This window comes from Plectropomus leopardus, chromosome 13 (assembly GCF_026936395.1).
Source record: "Plectropomus leopardus strain MGB_pleo_1.0 chromosome 13, ASM2693639v1, whole genome shotgun sequence".
NCBI lineage: Eukaryota > Metazoa > Chordata > Actinopteri > Perciformes > Serranidae > Plectropomus > Plectropomus leopardus.
In genome coordinates, this window is record NC_142188.1 from 8,592,075 (window position 1) to 8,610,944 (window position 18,870).

An 18,870-nucleotide genomic window follows, 5' to 3' on the forward strand; every position below is an offset into this window, starting at 1 on the left:
TCTTGTCTTTTCTGAGTCCTTGTGATTCCCTTCATGTTCTTCAAACAGTGGTTTGTTTGTAGTTTGGCTTCGTGTTTTTCTTTAGTACTTTGTTTCTCGTCTGTCTGCTCCCTCTAGGTTTTTTCTGCGATTTTTCCAGCTTCGTGTTGAGTGTTGAATACTCGTGAACTTTTATGAAACATGCCAGTAACCCCTCATTGTGCTTGTTAAAAGGAGGGATACAAGTGTCTCTGGCTCAGTCTACTGATGCATTTTCTGGAGTCTGAAATTAAGACTTTAAAATCAGAATTGAGAATTTAAAATAAAATGACTGTTAAACAGTCAAAAAATACAGTTTCATACATATCCATAATAAAATAAAAAAAACAAACATATATACAAATGTAACATGTTACATGAGTATTACAGAATACATGTGTAACATGGGAGACAACTCTTTTAAAGGCTGAAACTTCCTGTGTTGCAAAATGATAAACAGGTGAAAATGACAAGTTAACTGTATTGTCACACAATCTTTTTATGGTAATGAAAGGTGTGAAACTGCTGTCTTCATGACACACAATCTGTGTTTCAGAATCAGCGCTAATCCCAAGACATCCAATGAACACAAAAGACAAAATGTTTCAATTAATTTATTTCACATCCCCAAAACACCTGTGAAGTGAAATTATCTAAACATTAACATCCTCAAATTTTGGAAGTTCTCATAAAAATGCAACAGAAATAAAATAAAATAGAATAAATCATATGGAAACATCCATTTATAACATGCATCAAAACTGACCGTTTTAAAAAAGAAAAAAACTTTATTAAAAAATAAAGATAAAATTTAAAAAATGTGTGATGATCAAGAGGGAGAATCATTTATTCATTGATATTTATCCATTTATTTTTTTGTTCATCGTAAACTTTGAGAAAACATACAGGACATAAAGGGCATTCCTCTCTTCAGTCACGTCTTTTAGATCCTCAAGGTTTCAGGTTTTTAACGGCACAAGATTTATTAGCAATTTAAATGTACTGTGCTACTCTAACACTAAGCTCTGCTGCTGAAAATTTTGAACAATTTTAAGTAAAATGCTTCAGTGTTACTTTTATTTGAAGAAATGTTGGAGCCGAACCTCTGGCGCTGTAATATTGTGACACATTTTGGGATCATCGGTTATTTTACCTATATAGCAAAGTCAACAATGACCAATGACATTTTAATTAAACTCTGCTGAGTGATGTCCGGACACAGATCAGGTTCTGTAGTTTTACATCTAACAAATACATAATTATTTCTTGTTCCCTTTAGATGTTAAATTTGGACACAAAATGAAACGAACACCACAGGCTTTTAGCACACTTCATTTACCAGCTGTTTCAGTTTGAGTGAGGTCTCTCAAACTGACAGTTTAAAGGGGCAGTCCACGGATTTTACACACAGTCTAAGAAAGCAACCTCTGATAATGTCACTAAGGGATGAAAAGACTTAAAATGTATAAAAGAAAGACTGCACTATAATCTGCACAAACTATGGACATGGAATTTACCAGGGAGGGGTGTTGAGTTGCATTATGGGAAGTGTAGTACCCAGTGTTCCAATAATACTGTGTACTACACATAATGTTGGAGGCCTTGACTCAGAAATACAGTAGAGGTGAATGTAACTTGGTGGTAGCAGCACTGGAAATGTATCTTTAAAAGCTGTGAAAAACTTTTATTGTACTTACTTTCTACCTCAAGAATACTCAGAATGTCCAGAGTTAAGTTAAGAAATATTATTATTTTTCGGTATGAATTTGAATGAACTGATCCTTTTAAAGTGTTTTTCTTATTTGGTGAAAAAAATACAGTGCATCAAAAAAAAAAGTCACATGTCCTCATAAAAAAATCTTACAATATCTGAATGTCATACCTGCTCCAAGATATATAATTAGATTTGTGGTTAAATTAGTTATTTACACTCATTAACCTTCTCTATACTGTATTAATTATACAATTATTTATGAAAACATATTTTAACTTGAACAGACTCATTTAACTTCTGACCAAATCTCTGCCTCTCTTTGATTAAGAAATGGTCAATAGTGGGGTAACACGTGACATTTATCAGTTAACCTGCTTGTTTTTCCCGCTTATTCATTCATTTGATGTTTTGGCACTTTGGATTAAAAGTAAGTTCTTCTTGCTAACATGAAAATCGAAAAAATAAAAATTAAAATAAAAAAATTAAATCGTGTTTCGTTGGTTATTTGGTTCTTCTGTTGGGCTTCTTGTACTTAGTTTGTGTTTTGTTTTATTAGGACCTCTTCCATCGGATGGCAGAGAAAATGGCATGGAGGAAGTAGAGAAGAGTGGCAATGTAGGACATCACCTGAAAACACACACGCACACACACACGGTGGCACAGATGTTAACACACTGATTTAAATGACACAGGGATGCAATCTGATTTGTATACACAGAGACGATCGCATTAAAGCTGCAAGGTGAGATTATATCTTATTCATTAAAAATTGATGCTCTGCAGCCAAATGTTATTCAGACTCACAGAACTTTATTAAAAATTCTACCTGAGATCTCACAACATCCAAAGGTGCCAAATTTTGTCAAGTTGAACTAAAAAAAATGTATAAAATGACAAAACTATGCAGATAAAATGTCCCGTGGATTATTTCCAGTTTGACTGAATGATGACGTGACAAAAAGATAATTTATTGTATATATGACGATGGTGATAAAACCTTAAATCTACTTAATGACAAGTAAAAGAGGAAACTGTAGTTTCATAAATAATTTAAAAAATACTTTGTATAGAAAAAAATATCAGAAACTTAATTACTTATATTTCATATTTTCTCTGACTGAATTTTAGAGTGTCGTCTTGAATGAGGTACAGTGTATCAAACATTTAAATATAGCAAAAGTTAGGATGTTTACGTGTGTGTGTTTGACATACCACTGCAGCAATGTCCAGTCGGTAGATTTTGAGATTGTCAGGATCAATTAACGACGTCAAACCCGGAAAACCGGACACAATTGTCAAACCCCAGCCTTTCAGGACGGTGATGTAAGCCAGATCCACCGACGCACTGAGGTAGAAAACCACGGCCACAAAATGATAACCCACATCCTGAAAGGACACAGAGGAAGGGAAGAGAAGTGAGAAGTTAATGAAGGAAGTAGGCAGCAATAGGAAAAAAGTCTGCACTACACGCCAAAAAGTATGTGGACACCCCTGCGTGTTGTAGTATTTTTAATGTTACAGCACAGAAATATATTTTAAACTGAAAACTCTGCTTCCAACTTTGCGGGAACAGTTTGGGGAAGACATCTTACTTCCCAGTGCTCACATACTTTTGACCATCCACATACTTTTGGCCATCTATCTATCCACAGTTAACCATGTATCCAAATAAGCCATTCAGCAGGAGGTGGTGGGCGTGTCTAACCAGGGAGGGCCAGATGCTGCTCTGATTGGCTCCGCAGAGGAAGATGAAAAACCAAAGTGTCGTGAATACGAAGCAGAAGACGGACACGAACATCACCCAGCCCAGCGGGTTGTCTGGAAAGACCCGAGTGGACGCCACCAGGATCCAAACCAAACCTCCGAACACCTGCAGGGTCACTCAGATCAGGGAGGGGGAGATGGGTGAGGGGTGAGGGGAAAAAATGATTCAGGGAGAAAGACAGAGATTAAATTATGTTTTTGTTCGCTACAATGTTGAAATAAATTTAATCAAATGGTCAGCGATGAATAAGCAGTTTCCTAGAATCCTGGAAGTGCATGTTTTTACTTTGTCAGCATTGTTATTATTGAAAAGTTTACTGAAAACTACTGAAACTAAATCATTTCCTATCTGCACTTTTGTTTTTTTGCTAGCATTTAATTTCTTATCGGGTATTAAGTCTAAACAGTTTCTGTCTACATAGACTGACCTACAGTAGTTACAAAAGTTATTCATAACCATTATAAAACAATATTTTAGTTTAAGGGGGGTGAACTAGTGCAGCAACAAGTCTGGGACAAAATCATTTTGTAATATAGAGCTTCAATCTGTTTTTTCAATCATTTTATTTATTAAGCCAATTATTGCAAATCACAATTTACCTCAGAGGGCTTTACAGCATACGACATCCTTCTGTCCCAAAAAAAAAAAAAGTGGTACAAATCTTCTTTGTAGCACCCATGTTGTTTCCACATCATGACCTAAAGCTCATGAATACACTAATGTGTGAAGAATGACCTCCGAACTCGGGAAATGGGACCGTCTGAGGATTATGTGACTGCAGCATATATCTGTAAAAATTCACATTTTGCAGCACATGCTCTAAATTCATTGTCTTTTTTTCGACTGTAGAAAGCTCCCTCAGTTCTTCATGTGTAAATATGTAAAATTGGTGATGCTCCTTCACAATAAGGGTTGGGATGTGGGTTGGGCTTAAGGACTATAATTCGAAAACACACCACACACACACACACACACAAACATAATGTTGTCACTCTTGGGTGTATTTTCACAGTCTTTCTTTCTCCTCCTTTAACAAACATTCTGCTTGAAAGAGTCTTTGGCATTTAGATAGAGCATGAACCTCCACCATTTATTTCGTGATAAGAGGCACTTTGAAATGTTTCTATAGATACTGTGTACAGGAAAACCATTTTTCTTTTTAGTGTCCTTTAATTGTTGTTGTGCAATAAGACTTTATGCTTGGCGTGTGATACTGAGACACTTGAATAGAACAGCGTTATTCTAAATGTTGACAAGTTCACTGCAGTGGAAAAGGTCTTTTGTGACTTAACTTTGATTTTCTCCAGCTGAGCAGTTGAGGGTTGAACACACACCCCACAGGTGTTTCTGCAGCTCAATCAATCACCATGAAGCCGTTAAGTATCAGGTGTGCAGGAGCTGAGCTGCAGCAAACACTTTCAGAGGTGCATTCAGCTCTCAACAAGCAGCTTTCTAGGGGGAACATTTCTGACAATTGCAGCAACAAATAAACTCCTTTGCTTCTCAGGTTAGGGACTAACACATGTAGAGAATATACCTGCCATCACAGCTCTCTCGTGGAGAGAAATCCTTCACATTTACTCAGGGAAACAAGACAAAAGGCCCCCTCCCCTTACGATTTTACACGTCATGTTACACAGTGATTTTTTGGTGCAGTTTCAACAGGAATAATCAGGTTTCTAACAGCTATTTATCTGAATTAATGAAATTTAAACATGCTTGTTGTGTGTTAAAATGTTAAGAACTGGTTTTATGGTTAGTTTGATATCTTTTGTGGAAGCATAAGACATGCTTAAACCTTCTAATGCCTATAGACAACAAAATTGCTTGAGCTTATTCTTTCAGTCAGTATCAAGTGTCAGAAAACATATCTTTCTTTCTGCTGCAACTCACAGGCATGCTTTGTGTGGGCATCCCATATCTGACATTTAAAAAAAATGCCCAGTGAAAACAAAGACCCCGAAGTCAACCAGGGGATTTTATTTTATTTTATTTTATTTTATTTTATTTTATTTTATTTTATTTTATTTTATTTTATTTTATTTTATTTTATTTTATTTTTATTCACCTTTCTTTTTTAAAAATTTAATTAAATGTTATTTTTTTATTTTACAATGTGAAGTTCCATGTGAAGTTTGGTGCAAATATGCCTTTTTATTAGCGAGTTATGTCCTGGGCATTATTTTGGATAGTAAACAATGTGTGGTGTGTAGGGTAGCAGGGCAGATGGGGCAATCTCATCATCTAAACTTAAAGTTGAAAAAAAAAACAAAATTAAAGACTAACTTATGGGATTACTCCACCTGTGATGCACAGATCTGTGACTTGAAATGAATGAGGGCCAGGGGCGTAAAGTGGGGTGGCTACAAAGCAGGGAATCTCACTGTTCAGACACAATTTCAAGCTTGTGTCTATCGTAAATGTTGAAGTTATTTAGATTTTTTTTGTTGAACATGTCCAGTAAAGCATCAGTGCCAGGCTTGTTTTTTTTTTAAATGTTGCTCCTTTCAGCCATCGCTTTGGAAAGCTGCATTTTTAAAATCTATGTGCACTCTTAAAATCTATCTGTCAGGTAAAAGTCAAGAGTAAGACAACATGCCCATTTTTTCTTGGTAAATTGTCTCACAAACACAGTGAAACCAGGTGTCACTCAGCTGTGTAAACACAGCCAGTTCAAAGTCAGGAGAGTCTATTCATAATGTAGCCACTATGATTTTTTTTTTTTTTTTGCTCAGCAATGAAAATTCAATGTGACCACACAAAAAGAATGCAACCCGCCCATACTGAAACAATACACCTGCAAGTAGTTCAAATATTTCTCCACCATGATACATTCATTGAACTCTATAAACAGTGACTTTTACATCAAATGTCCCCTTTAAAAAGGCTTTTTTCCCTCTTTGCATGTCAACCTTGTGATATGCAATGTTTTTTTTATTCTAGAAAATTTTCAACCTTTGATAAGAAATTCAAATCAAGTACGTTTTGTGGGTTCAAACAAAGTTTGTGCATTAAAATGAAGGGTAAAATGGTTTGTGGAGGTTATGTGCTGAAGGAGAAACAACTTTGTTCCCACACCTAAAACAGGTACAGGATCATGTATGTTTCTTCTCCTCACACAGCCTTTTTATATTTGTATATTATCTAACACTTATAATTATATTGCATTTGTAATGACCTATATTTCTTTTATTTTTATTTCATTCTACTTCTTTTTCTGCATTTTAATTTGTAATTTCTAATTTGTAGGGATATTTTTTACTCTCAAAAAACTGATTAAGAGGCTCTTAAAATGAGAAATTCAAAGTTTTCTACATTCTCAGTCGTTTCGTTACAGCAGGTCAAACTGTTGATATCCATTGAGTAACAAACCTGTTCAAATGTACCTGCCTCAGCCTGTCAGCTATTTCTTTCACTACATAACAAGTCCCGTCATTTGCATGACTCTCATTTTAAATTCCAACCTTTGATGGGGGAAAGCCACATTAGTCAAATACCCGAGCACAGCACGTTGGGAAAGTGAGATACAGAGGTGAGCAAACAGTTCATCACTGTGGAAACACGGCATTACTTAATACAAACACAACTTTGAGCTATCACATGTAGTGTATCAGCAAATATTGTGTAAGCCTTATCTGTACTACTCCATATCAGAAAAATCTTTCCCCATACAAGAGGAGCATTATCCATAGATTCAAATGCCATTCCAGGTAAAAGGGCATTGGCCTGCAGCCCATTTAAGGTCCACTCAAAATCGATCTTTCAAGCATCAAATATCTCCGCCAGGTGGTTCTAAGCTGCTGGATGGGGTTTGTTTAGGTATTAAAAAAAGAAGTGTTTGTATTACTATGAGTTGCCATCGGAGTTAATTAACTGTTTCTAGCTGACTATAGCCGCCGTCCCCCACCCAGAGCCTCTCAGAGCACCATAATCCCAGTGCTTTCTCATCCCAAATCATCACAAACTGTTTTTTTACAGTGGACTTCTGTGTCTATGTCTTATGCTCTAGGTATCCTGCATCTGCTGTTGACATTCTGGGACGCTGTAACCAACGCTGGGATGTCAATAACAGCACATGGTGGAACTATGCTACAAAAACAAGTGGTTATCATCCTAACTCGTCACATGTACCCACTTTGTTAGAGGACTTCCGTGTCTATATATCACGAGTTAGGTATCCTTCTGCATCTGATATTGACGTTCCGCGATTCTGCTACCAAGATGTCAACAAATGCACATGGTGGGATTACACTGCTTGTGGTTATGTTTAGGCAACAACTGCACATGATAACCAACACCGGGACGTCAACAAAAGCATGCTTGCACAGATGGTTAGGTTTAGGGGAAGGAAAGCAAACACCAAGCTCACGTATCAAAGTCCCGGGTTGGTTCCTCCATGCATCCTAAAGGCTCCCTTGTGTTCCTTATATTACGTTGTTACCAGCAGCATTTCAGCCTGACGCTGTCCTGTTGCGTTTCATGCGCACATGCCATGTTCTCAAGTGGTGCCACTCGTGTGTGTTTCAGGCGGACGCGGCACACACCGGGCCCTGTTCTGATCGGGCACATTCTCACCTGGTGCAGTCGAGTGGTGTTTCATGTGCCTTTTGGCGTTGTGCTTTCAGGCCAAAAGCACTGACAAAGCTATTTTACGAGTTTGGAATGAGACAGAGTTGAATGGTTAGGGGTACAACAAAAAACCCCACATTCACACAGGAAGCGAGCACCAGACTCCTAAATAAATGTGTGTTAGTTGGATCCATTCAACTCCCCTCCCACCTGCCAATGATGATCATCATGATGTTACTGGCAGCATTTCAACCTGATGCGACAGTTTTCGTCCAGCCACGTTCTCAACTGATGCTGGTCAAAGGTGTATCAAGCTGCTGCAGCAGGTGCCTTCTGGCTGTCCAGCAGCGTATCATAACACCACAACTGATTCTGTCCAGCTGCGTCCTCAGCTGATGCCACCTGGAGGCGTATCATACAGCTGCAAAGGTGACTTTTGGCGGCCGTCCGCAAAAGCAACGGTATTTGACGACTTCAGAATGAGAACAGGCTGTTAATGCTAACGAGGCAGTTGTATCCAAACTTCAGCAGCCTTTTATGACCTCAGCTCATTTTGAAATATTTGTTTTAAATTACTGCCAACTGAAACTGCGCTCTGTGTGTAGCCTACACATTGTTACATTATTTGCAGTCTTGTTCATTTCATTCATTCATCCGTGTAACACACAGGTGAAAAAAGTGTTGTGAAATTTTGTGATTGCTAAGGGCAGAGGATTTGGAAAAGCATTGCCACATTTTTATCAACATACTGTCTTTTTTAATTTTTAATTTTGTTTGAAACTTCACCATCATTAAATTCCAGTGTAAACAACACTTGACAGTAGCCAAAAAAGCCACCGAGCGAACACATCTGTCAGTTACCTTACCTGCCCTTTCTATATCCATGACGGTTTAGAGGCACAATGCCAAATCTGACCAGCGTAGTTAACATCACCAGTATATATCCATACCTGTGCAGCAGGTTATTTCATGAAAAGGTGCGCTGGCTGGCAGCCAGAAAAAAGACGCAAGCCAGCAAGTAAACCTTGATGGTTGGTTTAGATTTACACCTCCTGCAACTAAAGCCGTTTTTCCACCTTTGTCACACAGATTTAATCTTCAGTACAGAAACTGCAGTTTCTATAATAGTTTCTGAATCATTTCAACAGGAGCTATGTGTGTCAGGTTATATTTCTTTAATAAAATATTGACTTTTAATGGTGCCAATGTTGGAAATTGTCTCATACTCCACCTTAAGGACAGATGTGAGAGATAAGCAAAGAAATTTGAGATTTCAATAGTTTCCAAGCAGCTCTGAGTGGACACTTTTCCCTTGAAGAGGGAAGTCTGTGCATCAATTCTCACAAGAGTAAAATCTAGTAAATGATACAAGTTTGATTGGAGAGCCAGATCTGGGTTTTTAAAGATTGACACATTGATTGCAACCTCAATTCCCACTCTCTCACCTTATTTTCTGTCCTATACAAACAACATAAAATGCCCCTAAAAAACTTTGGGTTTGGTATTTACAGTTAGCAATGACAAACTGAATTTCTGTTCACAAGGGGAATGAAGTTCCCAAATTGGATTGTGAAAAACTGATGGTTACTTTTGCAAGACTAAACAAGACAAAACAAAAAACACATTTATCATATGTAAAAAAATATGTTAAATAAAATCATAAAAAGAGTTCAAAATGAGGGGTTGTTTTGTTATAAATTAAATTACCAAAAAGCTTTCCAAAGATTGTTAATTAGCCAACTGACAAAAATTAATAGCCATCTTTTTAAAATTTTTTTATTTTTGGGGGTTGTATTTAATTATTTATTTATTTTTCTAGATTTCACTTTTACTCCAATATTTAAAGTCCGTTTTCCTGATTACTCACTTTTACTTAAGTAACTTTTCCAATGCAAGACTTTTATTAGTAACAGAGTATTTTCACAGTTTAAGTAAAGGATCTGCGTACTTCCTCCACCACTATCTATTATTCCAGCTATGACATCACAGACCTCCTCTTACAGCTGAAATAAAAAAATCTGCAGTTTTCAAATGTCGTGACATTTTCGCTTGATATTTTGCTTTTTGCTGCTTAAACCTGTTACAGTTGCTGTTTTCCCGTTGCTATGACATTATTTGCCGGAAACAGTTTGCCCCATGGGAACAACTGTCAGTGTAAACTTAACCGGTTGCCAAGTTTACTGAGTGACACAACTGGTAATTCTTTGCCAAAAATCATTAATAAAAAGAGATATGAGGCTCCAGCCTTCTTATTATTGTTGCATCAGCTCATCTGATCTTCACAGTTAGTTTGCTGGTCACCCTGTTGGCCCCGCTGATCAAACACTGATGCCCGCTGACCAACATAACAAGACGAGGCAGATTCCTATCTGAAATCGAGACTCGCCCCAATGGAGCAGTGATGGGGAGGAACAGAGAGTCAAGGAAACAAGATCATAATCTAAATGGTGCTGACCCGAGAGATTTAGAAATGATAGGGAAAAAAGTAGATGAAAGAAAGCGGATCTACGACTCACCAAATGGAAAGACTTAAAGGGATAATGTTTCAAACAGGAGAGAGGGGAAACAGGGACCCCCCAAAAAAACAGAAAAACGACAATGAAGACACTCACAAACTCAGGGATGAAGAAGACATCAGGAATGCTGGTAAAGATCCTGCCGCCTGTGGGCAGAACATCACCCGAGGTGGTGGAAGCCATAGTCCAAAACACTGTGTGTGTGTGTGTGTTTGTGTGTGAATGAGATGTGTTACCTGTTTTAATCTGCTTTTTAAAGGCCGTCTGTCTCTACCCCACCTCTCCCTCATCCTGCACCTCCCTCTGCCTCTCCTCCACCTACCCATCCATTCCTCTGGTTGAAACTACCAGTTTGACAGGTGCTTTTTGGCTTGTGTCTATGTAAATGGCAACCACCTGTTTACATGCACACAAAAAAGTGACCTTGAGGCAACTAATGCAGCATTCACAAGGGATACTGCAGGTGAACACCGTTCACTACAGCCATGGTTAACAAATACAATATGAAAAAATTTAATTTATTTTTATTTTGAAGTATGCTATATTAGTTTATTTCAATGAAATGTTTATTCTAGTTCCACATTAATTTCAATTACTTCTCTGTTTGGTTACCTTGCACAGCCGCTGGATCACACAAGAATCCTACATAACACAGACACACTTTAGTTTTTATTTCGACAGCAGTTTTATAGTGTAGCACCACACTGAAAAGCAGCTCCCAAACTAAATTAAAACAACAAAAGGTGAACAATATTTAATTATCTCTGTGTATCGAAGCTTGTGCTCCTGCAGCCTTAACATTAATTCACATTTATGTACGGAGGTGCATGTCTGAAAGGGGCTTAAAAGTCCTGTAATGGGTTAATATAATACAGTCATAATACATACGTGGCCTGCAAAAGTAACCATCCAGCAGCCCAAAACTTTTTGATCCAAGCCTGATATGTTTTTAGTCTATTTATTTTGCGTGCATATGTATGAAAACAGGAACTGAAACAGCCTTTTTTTGGCTTATATCACGAAACTTTATGTCCAACCTTTGATCTCCTTATCAGTTAAATGCAAGTTTAAGTTTATGTTCATTTTTTGATCTGCGTGTTTGTATGGAAACCCACTGAACTGCATTCCTGCTGAATTAACTTTGAGGCTAAATGGACGGAGAGAGAGGGAGGGAGGGTCTGTTGAGGTAAAGTGTGTGGGAGGATGGGGAAGGACAAACAGGGACACACAGATGAAGTGGTTTTGGAGGCGAAACAAAGCAAAGAGAGAAGCTGGGAGTGGTTGTTACACTGTAGTTTTCCACCTGACGCCAGGAGAGAAAATATCCAACCAGCAGAGACTGCAGGAAGCTGCAAGAAACTGTCCAGAATTCATGAAATTTATTTTGTTCAGTGTTTGTCAGAGATGATGTCAATTGTTGATCAGCTGTGAGTCACAGTGGTGTGTTAAGAGTCGGATTGTGCTTTTGTCTCTGAGTGTGTCAACCAGTGAAACTGCCAAACACAGAGTGATGGTTTCCAGGCTCAGGGATTAAAACTCGGCACAATATACAAAACCTATTGTGCAGGAAGCCTCTTCCTTTTTGTCTTTTTCAGTTCATTAGCAATCAATCTGCAACACAGACACTCGTAAGAGTTTTTATCTCTGTTGCTAAACCATTATCAGAAACAAACAACATGAAAACCATTGTGTTTTATTGAAAAGATACCAGTTTTTAGTATGTGACAGATTTCACACTATTATTACCACATTGAGCTTTTTTGTGGTGTCAGGTAATATCATTAAAAATTACAGATGATAATGGAAATAATAATAATAATAATAAAAATAATAATAATAATAATAATAGTAATAATAGTAATAATAATAATAATAATAATAATAATAAGAATATTTTATAGAGAATTATTTATAGAGCACATTTATACAAGGGATGCGGCTCAAAGTTGCTTCACAAAAATAAAATCAAACAAAATCAAAAAGACAAAATTAGACAATCAAAAGACAGTCAGTGATAAATACATTTAAAAATGTGAAGGTAAAAAGTACACTAGTATTTATGGTAAAAAATTAGAGACTTAAAAAAAATTATATTTACAGAAATACAGTAATTAAATTCCAGACAAAGTATCAGCTGTCATTTAAAAATGTTCACAGGGCAAACTTCTCTTATAGCTTTTGGAAGGGTACTCCATCATTTTGGAGCGTAGTTCACAAAAGCTGCACTGCCTCTTTTCTTGTGCGTATAATTGTGTGTATTTGGAAACCAAGCAGTGGAAGGATTACAGAACGACAGAGAGTGGACCAGCCCCAAACTATAATGTAGATATGGGCTTAAAATGACACGTAAATACATAAATAATGTCTCATTCACTTCAGTATCATGTTTAACCTTTGCATATTTGTTTCGATGTACTACTCTTCCATCTTGATGAAACAGCCTTCCAATGAGGGCTGAAGAAACTCTTAGCTAATGAGGCATTTTACAGACCGTCACAGTATTTGAATTTTGTGCATCGAGTCACTCTGAGAGTAGAGTAAGAGGTGCTTTCATGTTGTCCAAATTGGGGCTGTCTTGCTTTGTTGTGCAGATGCTGACACACCCTGAGTCAACCTGTAGATCCCTGCTGAGGTCAGTGAAGTGTGTTTGGAGACGCTCTTCTGTCGCTATAAAGCTAAAGGTCACACACCAACAATTAGAGCGAGGGCTGTTCCTCCTGATGACGTGATCCGGTCAATCCGACATGACTGCTAAGAGATTTCCATAACCTTTAGCTCATTAAAGCTTTAACATTTGCTGTTTAAACACGTAGGAATGAGAAAAGGAAGCAAAAATTGATGTCTGCTGATCCTGTGTTTGGCAGCAGAAACAGAGGTTTGTTGAAGTGAAAAAGTTTGTTCAGGGATGATATTATTTTATTCTGTCTCATTTTAAAGGAAAACTTTGTGACCGCACCCCTCAGTATAACCTCAAGGGTGTTTTAAATTAAGTTTCTGACACAGTGAATTACTTGTTTCACAAGTTTTAAAGGAAACTAATAATCTGGAATTATTATTTGTAATGAACTACAGCAGGTTTACATAACATCAGCTACAATTAGGTGCTAACTATATCTATTTTTAATCTATAACTATGCAAATGTGAAATGCAATATCATTAACGCTGCACTAACGACCTCATAAGATGAGGATATGTCAGTGTTGTGTTTACAGCTTGTAGTGCTGCAGCCAAACTGGTCAAAATCTATTAATGCAGGTTTTAAAGTTAATGCAACCACATGTGTAACAGATACAATGAACCTTTAGCTTCTTTACATTTCAGCAACAAAGTGATTAATGTGTGAGGTTCAGGCACAAAACCCAACTGGTTATGATAAGGAAAAGATCATGTTTTGACTTTTTTTTTTTTTTAAATGGTTTTGGTAGCACTAAATGCCACGAAAACGATTGCTTGTTGATGATTTATCCCCACAAGAAAAAAACATTGCTAAAACACAGCCATGTTAGGGGAGTAAAACGCAGCAGAAAACAGTGATGACTTACTAAAATGACACCAGTTTTGTTGTTCATTGGTTTTAAATAATGCCACCAAATAGTAGACATGGGGCAGGCACATGGCCTCTGTTGGTTTTTTTTTTCCTTTTTCTTTTTTGGTGACTGCTGACTGCTGGCTGAAAACAGCTGCTAATGTGAGCAGTGAGAGTGATTAAAAACACCAAAATTACTAGTTGTTGAACAGATTCACTTCTACTAACCTTAGACTCCAATTATCATCATCCCAAACATCTAACCGGAAGATACAGATTTTCAGTTCACATTCTGAGACACTTCAGCAAGAATTTACATGTTGTAATTTAATCGATAGGATTCTTAATGGTTTCGTTATCTACCCATATAATGAACTGTAAAACTATCTTGTCTTATCAACCACCAAATAAACACACATGCACAGAAACAGTGTTACACTCGCCAGGCAGCCAACAAGTTGTGTTTGGCCAGTGTTAAGAGAGACACGCCTTGGACTAGCTCCTCCACTTTAGATCTTGTTACGGCCATAACTCTACACACACACGCACACACGCACACACACACACACATACACAGAAACACCTCCATGGGAACCCTTGCCAGCTCTGTCAAACTACAATGGCTGTTTGTCAGTGTCAGGTGTAGTTACACACACATCCACAAACAATGATAAAGAATGCATTGTGTTTTGTGTCCTCAATGACAAAAGCATACTTGTTTTATCCATAAGAAAAAGTAAAAGAAAAATGTAAAATATCTCAGGAGCTCACTACATCGCGCCGTGAACTCTGCCTTCGAGTTGAGCCGCGCGGTCTGATGGACACACAAATTGTTTGCGAGTAATTGCACTGCCTCTCCCCAGTTACTGCTGGGGGAAGTGCTCTGCAGATGAAACTGACCTCTGACATCCGGGAGGAAACACAAACTTAAAAGGCTAAACGTCTGACATACAACATAACCCCCCCTGCTGCTCACCTAAATTCTGATCTTGAGTGTAGGGAAATAAATGGACACAAACACAAATGAATGCATATGTCTTAAAGGTGCTTACTTATAACTGAGGGGAAAGCAAATTCTTTTCCAACATTTTTTCATTCATTTATTTGTTTATTTTATTATGGAAATTTCAAAAGCACTTTTTTAAAAAAAATTTATCTGGCAAGTTTCGGTACAAGTTCCTTATGTTTTTTTTTAAAATGTATCTATTTATTCATTTAAATACATAAACATTCATCCAGCAAGTTTGGGTAAAAGTTCCTTATATTTTTATTTTATTTTATTTATTTATTTAACTGGAGCAAGACATGACAATTAAGAAAATTACTCTGAATTTTGTTATTATGACATCTATGATGATCGATGGTATCATTTCTTCATTATGTATAATATTGTCACATCTGGCCCTGGGTGACTTGTTTTTTATTTTAATTTTTCCGGTCGTTTTTGTGTGCTTGTTGTGTGTCTGCTGTGTTTTGGTTTTGTCTCTTGTCTCCCCACCACCCTTATCTGCACTCCTTCACTCTACACACCTGGTGGCACTCATCAATCTACAAACCTGCCTGCAATCAAGACTGTGTCTATAAGACAACCTGCTCGACTATCATTCCCTGCCACATTGTTGCCCAGCATGGTTTGTTGCCTGCCAAATCCAGTTCATTTTCTTGCCAGTTTTTGTCCACTTTTGTAATTTTGCTACGTCCTCAGTCCCACGCATGGCACAGCCTTATGGACGCACAAACTACACTTAAACTTGTATGAGAGTAACTGCTCTGCAGTGCTGATTTCCTGCAGGGTTACCTGCTCTGTAGATGGACCTGACCTCTGACCTCTCGGGAGAAACACAAACATAAACGGTTTGCCAATATTAAACATCCTACATACAACATAATCCCCCCAGCTGTTCCCTTGGCTTCTGATTTTGGGAATGAGAAATGCATCTTAATGAGTGTGGGGAAATAAATGGACACAAACAACTGAGGGGAATACAAATTCTTTCCCAACATTTGTTTGTTTATTTTATTTATTAAATTTTCAAAAACACACATTTTTACACATTCATCTGGCATTTGGGGTACAAATTCTTTATGATTTATTTATTTATTTATGTATTTATTCAGTAGAACGAGACATGACAGTTGGCTCTGGACATTTTTTTTCACATTCAACTTTAATTTAATTCCTCTGAAATTTGTTTATATGACAAATAAAAAGAGAATGTGTGGAATGATGGATGGTATCATCTGTCTATTATGTATAATATGTGCACTATGTCATATTGTATGGGATTTAAAATTTGTTGTCCTCCAGCAGTCTGCTTTTTTTCTTCCTGTAAAGGATGGATGTCTGCCTATTCAAACAAGGAGTAAAAAAAATAATAAAAACATCCTAATGCTTCCTGGATCATCTTTCCAGTCTACAACTATTCCCCGGAAACTCCCACTTTTCTGCTAAACCTGCTCTTCCTCCCCTTCGTCCTCCTCCTCAGACACAATGGTCCTCCTGGGACACAAAGAAAAGTGGGTGAGAATGTCTCAATATTTTACAGTCATGTCGAAAGTGAGCTGCTCTGTCTGTGCTGAGTATCATTCCTCTACACACAATAATGGCCAAAATTCAGAGATTAGCAGATGGATTGCATTTCAGTTTGCCTTTGAGTTACTGTACTGTCTGCACTGAAGCCAGGTTATACATATTTATACAACTTATTCAAGATTAATATCTTCATACATCACTTTTCCAATTTTTTTCAATGAATCTCAACAAAGAGGGCTTTTACACTCAGCCCATACAGCAGGGATATTCAGCTTGTTTTGGCATGGGGGCCACTTTTGAAAACTGAGATAAGGCCAGGGGCCAGTTAATGATCAAACATTAATAATATTCATCAGATAAAATAACTAAATGAGGCAAATCCAGTTTCAGCAGCCCCACACTGGTCAGATGTAAACAGCGGCCTTAGGAAGATTTGAGAAGCATTTGGACATTCAGGAAGTCTAGTCCAGATTTCTGGAGGATCCTCCCACGAAACTTATAAAAAATAATAATAAAAAAAATACAATGATAAGCTATATTTTTGTGGGTTGTTTTTTCAATGTCTACTCAGGTATTTCTTTTCAAAATCCAAAAAACTTGCCTGTGTGAATCAGTTTTCTGTCTCTGTGAGTTAGAAAATGGTCAGCAGGTTACTTTCCTCCCTGTCACAGGCCAGATGTGGCCCGTGGGCAGTAAGTTGAGTATCACCGCAGTACAGGCTTCTAACTCATGCAAACAATGACGTTTTTGTAACAATACTGATAAATAATGTGGTAAATGAGAGCAAAGGATGTTCTGAAATGATTAGTTGTTTAATGATTGTGTTTTTAGTGCACACTGTATGTTGTTTTTCAGTGCCCACAGTACAAATACATTTCCCTGTAGGAAAACAAACATTTTAAAGAACTGTGTTTTTTCAGATCATCAAATCATCATATAGACTTGATTATTTATTCAAACTGAATAAATATGAATGAATAATAATAAGTGGTAAATTGTGATGAGCTTTTTAGTGTCTTTATTTTATTTTTTGTTGTATTTATTTATTTATTTGTTTGTTTTATTTACTACTCTTTTTCATTTATATCTCATTTGCTCCATATGTAGCTTTTAAACTTAGATTTGATCATTGTTGATTGTTTTTGTAAAGCACTTTCTTTTGAAAAAATCTGTATAGATTACTTTTGTTTTATCATTATTATTTGTTTATGCAGTGCTTTGTTTTAGTTTCTTGTCAGAATGTAATCATTTTTTATTATATTTATGATCACAGACAAAAAGTGTTGCTTTTGATCATATTAGTGAATCAAATATGTGTCAATAATGTTAATATAATAACTGCAGAAATAAATCTTCATGTTTTTTTCAGACACAATCTGTTTACAGCAGACCAGCAGTGATAAGCAAAGAAGAAGTTGTCAATAGTAATTTCTTGTGTAATGCATAGTAGTGGATGAAAAAAGCTTTAATCAACAGCCAACAAATAAATCTGCTCCATGTTTCTGTGTCAACATGATGTCTCTATGTGATTAAAGCAACAACAGTGAGGTAATTCTACAACTTCCGTCCTGCCTGAGCTGCTCAAAGCGTTTTCCTCCTTTGTTTATTGCAGCCTTAAGATATTCTATTACTCTGATGGTAAGCCAGTTTTTTTTCTCCCAACAATAAGCAACGATCACTGGTCACCACAGGCACCATGGCAACAGCGCTGGAATGTGGAAATACAGGATATGCATTATTATTTACCAGCAAACACTGCACCAAAGAAAGGCTCGTCTGAAGTTATGGACATGAGACACTGAGATCTTTCCAGGAGCATGAGGACATTTTCCTCAGTGTCTCATTTGTTAGTTAGAGGTTAGGTTGTGGGTTAAATGTGAGTGTGTTTTAAGTTGTGGTGTGCTGAACTATTTCTTTAAGTCAACGAAATGAAAAGAAGAAAAAATCATGAGAGACAGCATTCAAGGTGCCGGACTTTGGAGTCGTCAACGGGGTGGGCACAGTGTATCACACTATAACCAATCATATATTTGTCGAATCAACTTTTAGTGCAAAATCCTTCCACCAGATTAAAAAACACACATTATGTGATGCTTACTGACATTATATATCTAAATATGCACATTTGTTTTCCTTGTTATTGGTCTCCAAACAGATCTGTCCACCTTGCTAGGATGTTGTGAAGGTGGGAATTGCAACATTTCTTGCAACCTTTAAACCATGAAGAC

The 18,870-nt window shown here is 37.1% G+C and overlaps 1 protein-coding gene across 1 annotated transcript; it reads right to left on the bottom strand.

Moving 5' to 3' along the window:
- Window positions 1-616: 616 nt before the first annotated feature.
- Window positions 617-10,864, bottom strand: LOC121954573 (myelin and lymphocyte protein-like). The gene is made up of 4 exons (XM_042502160.2): window positions 10,679-10,864; window positions 3,438-3,602; window positions 2,945-3,118; window positions 617-2,359 (listed from the first exon to the last, which is right to left on the bottom strand). The coding sequence occupies exons 1-4, from the start codon at window positions 10,763-10,765 to the stop codon at window positions 2,285-2,287; spliced, it is 501 nt and encodes a 166-aa protein (XP_042358094.2). The 5' UTR covers window positions 10,766-10,864; the 3' UTR covers window positions 617-2,284.
- Window positions 10,865-18,870: the final 8,006 nt, after the last annotated feature.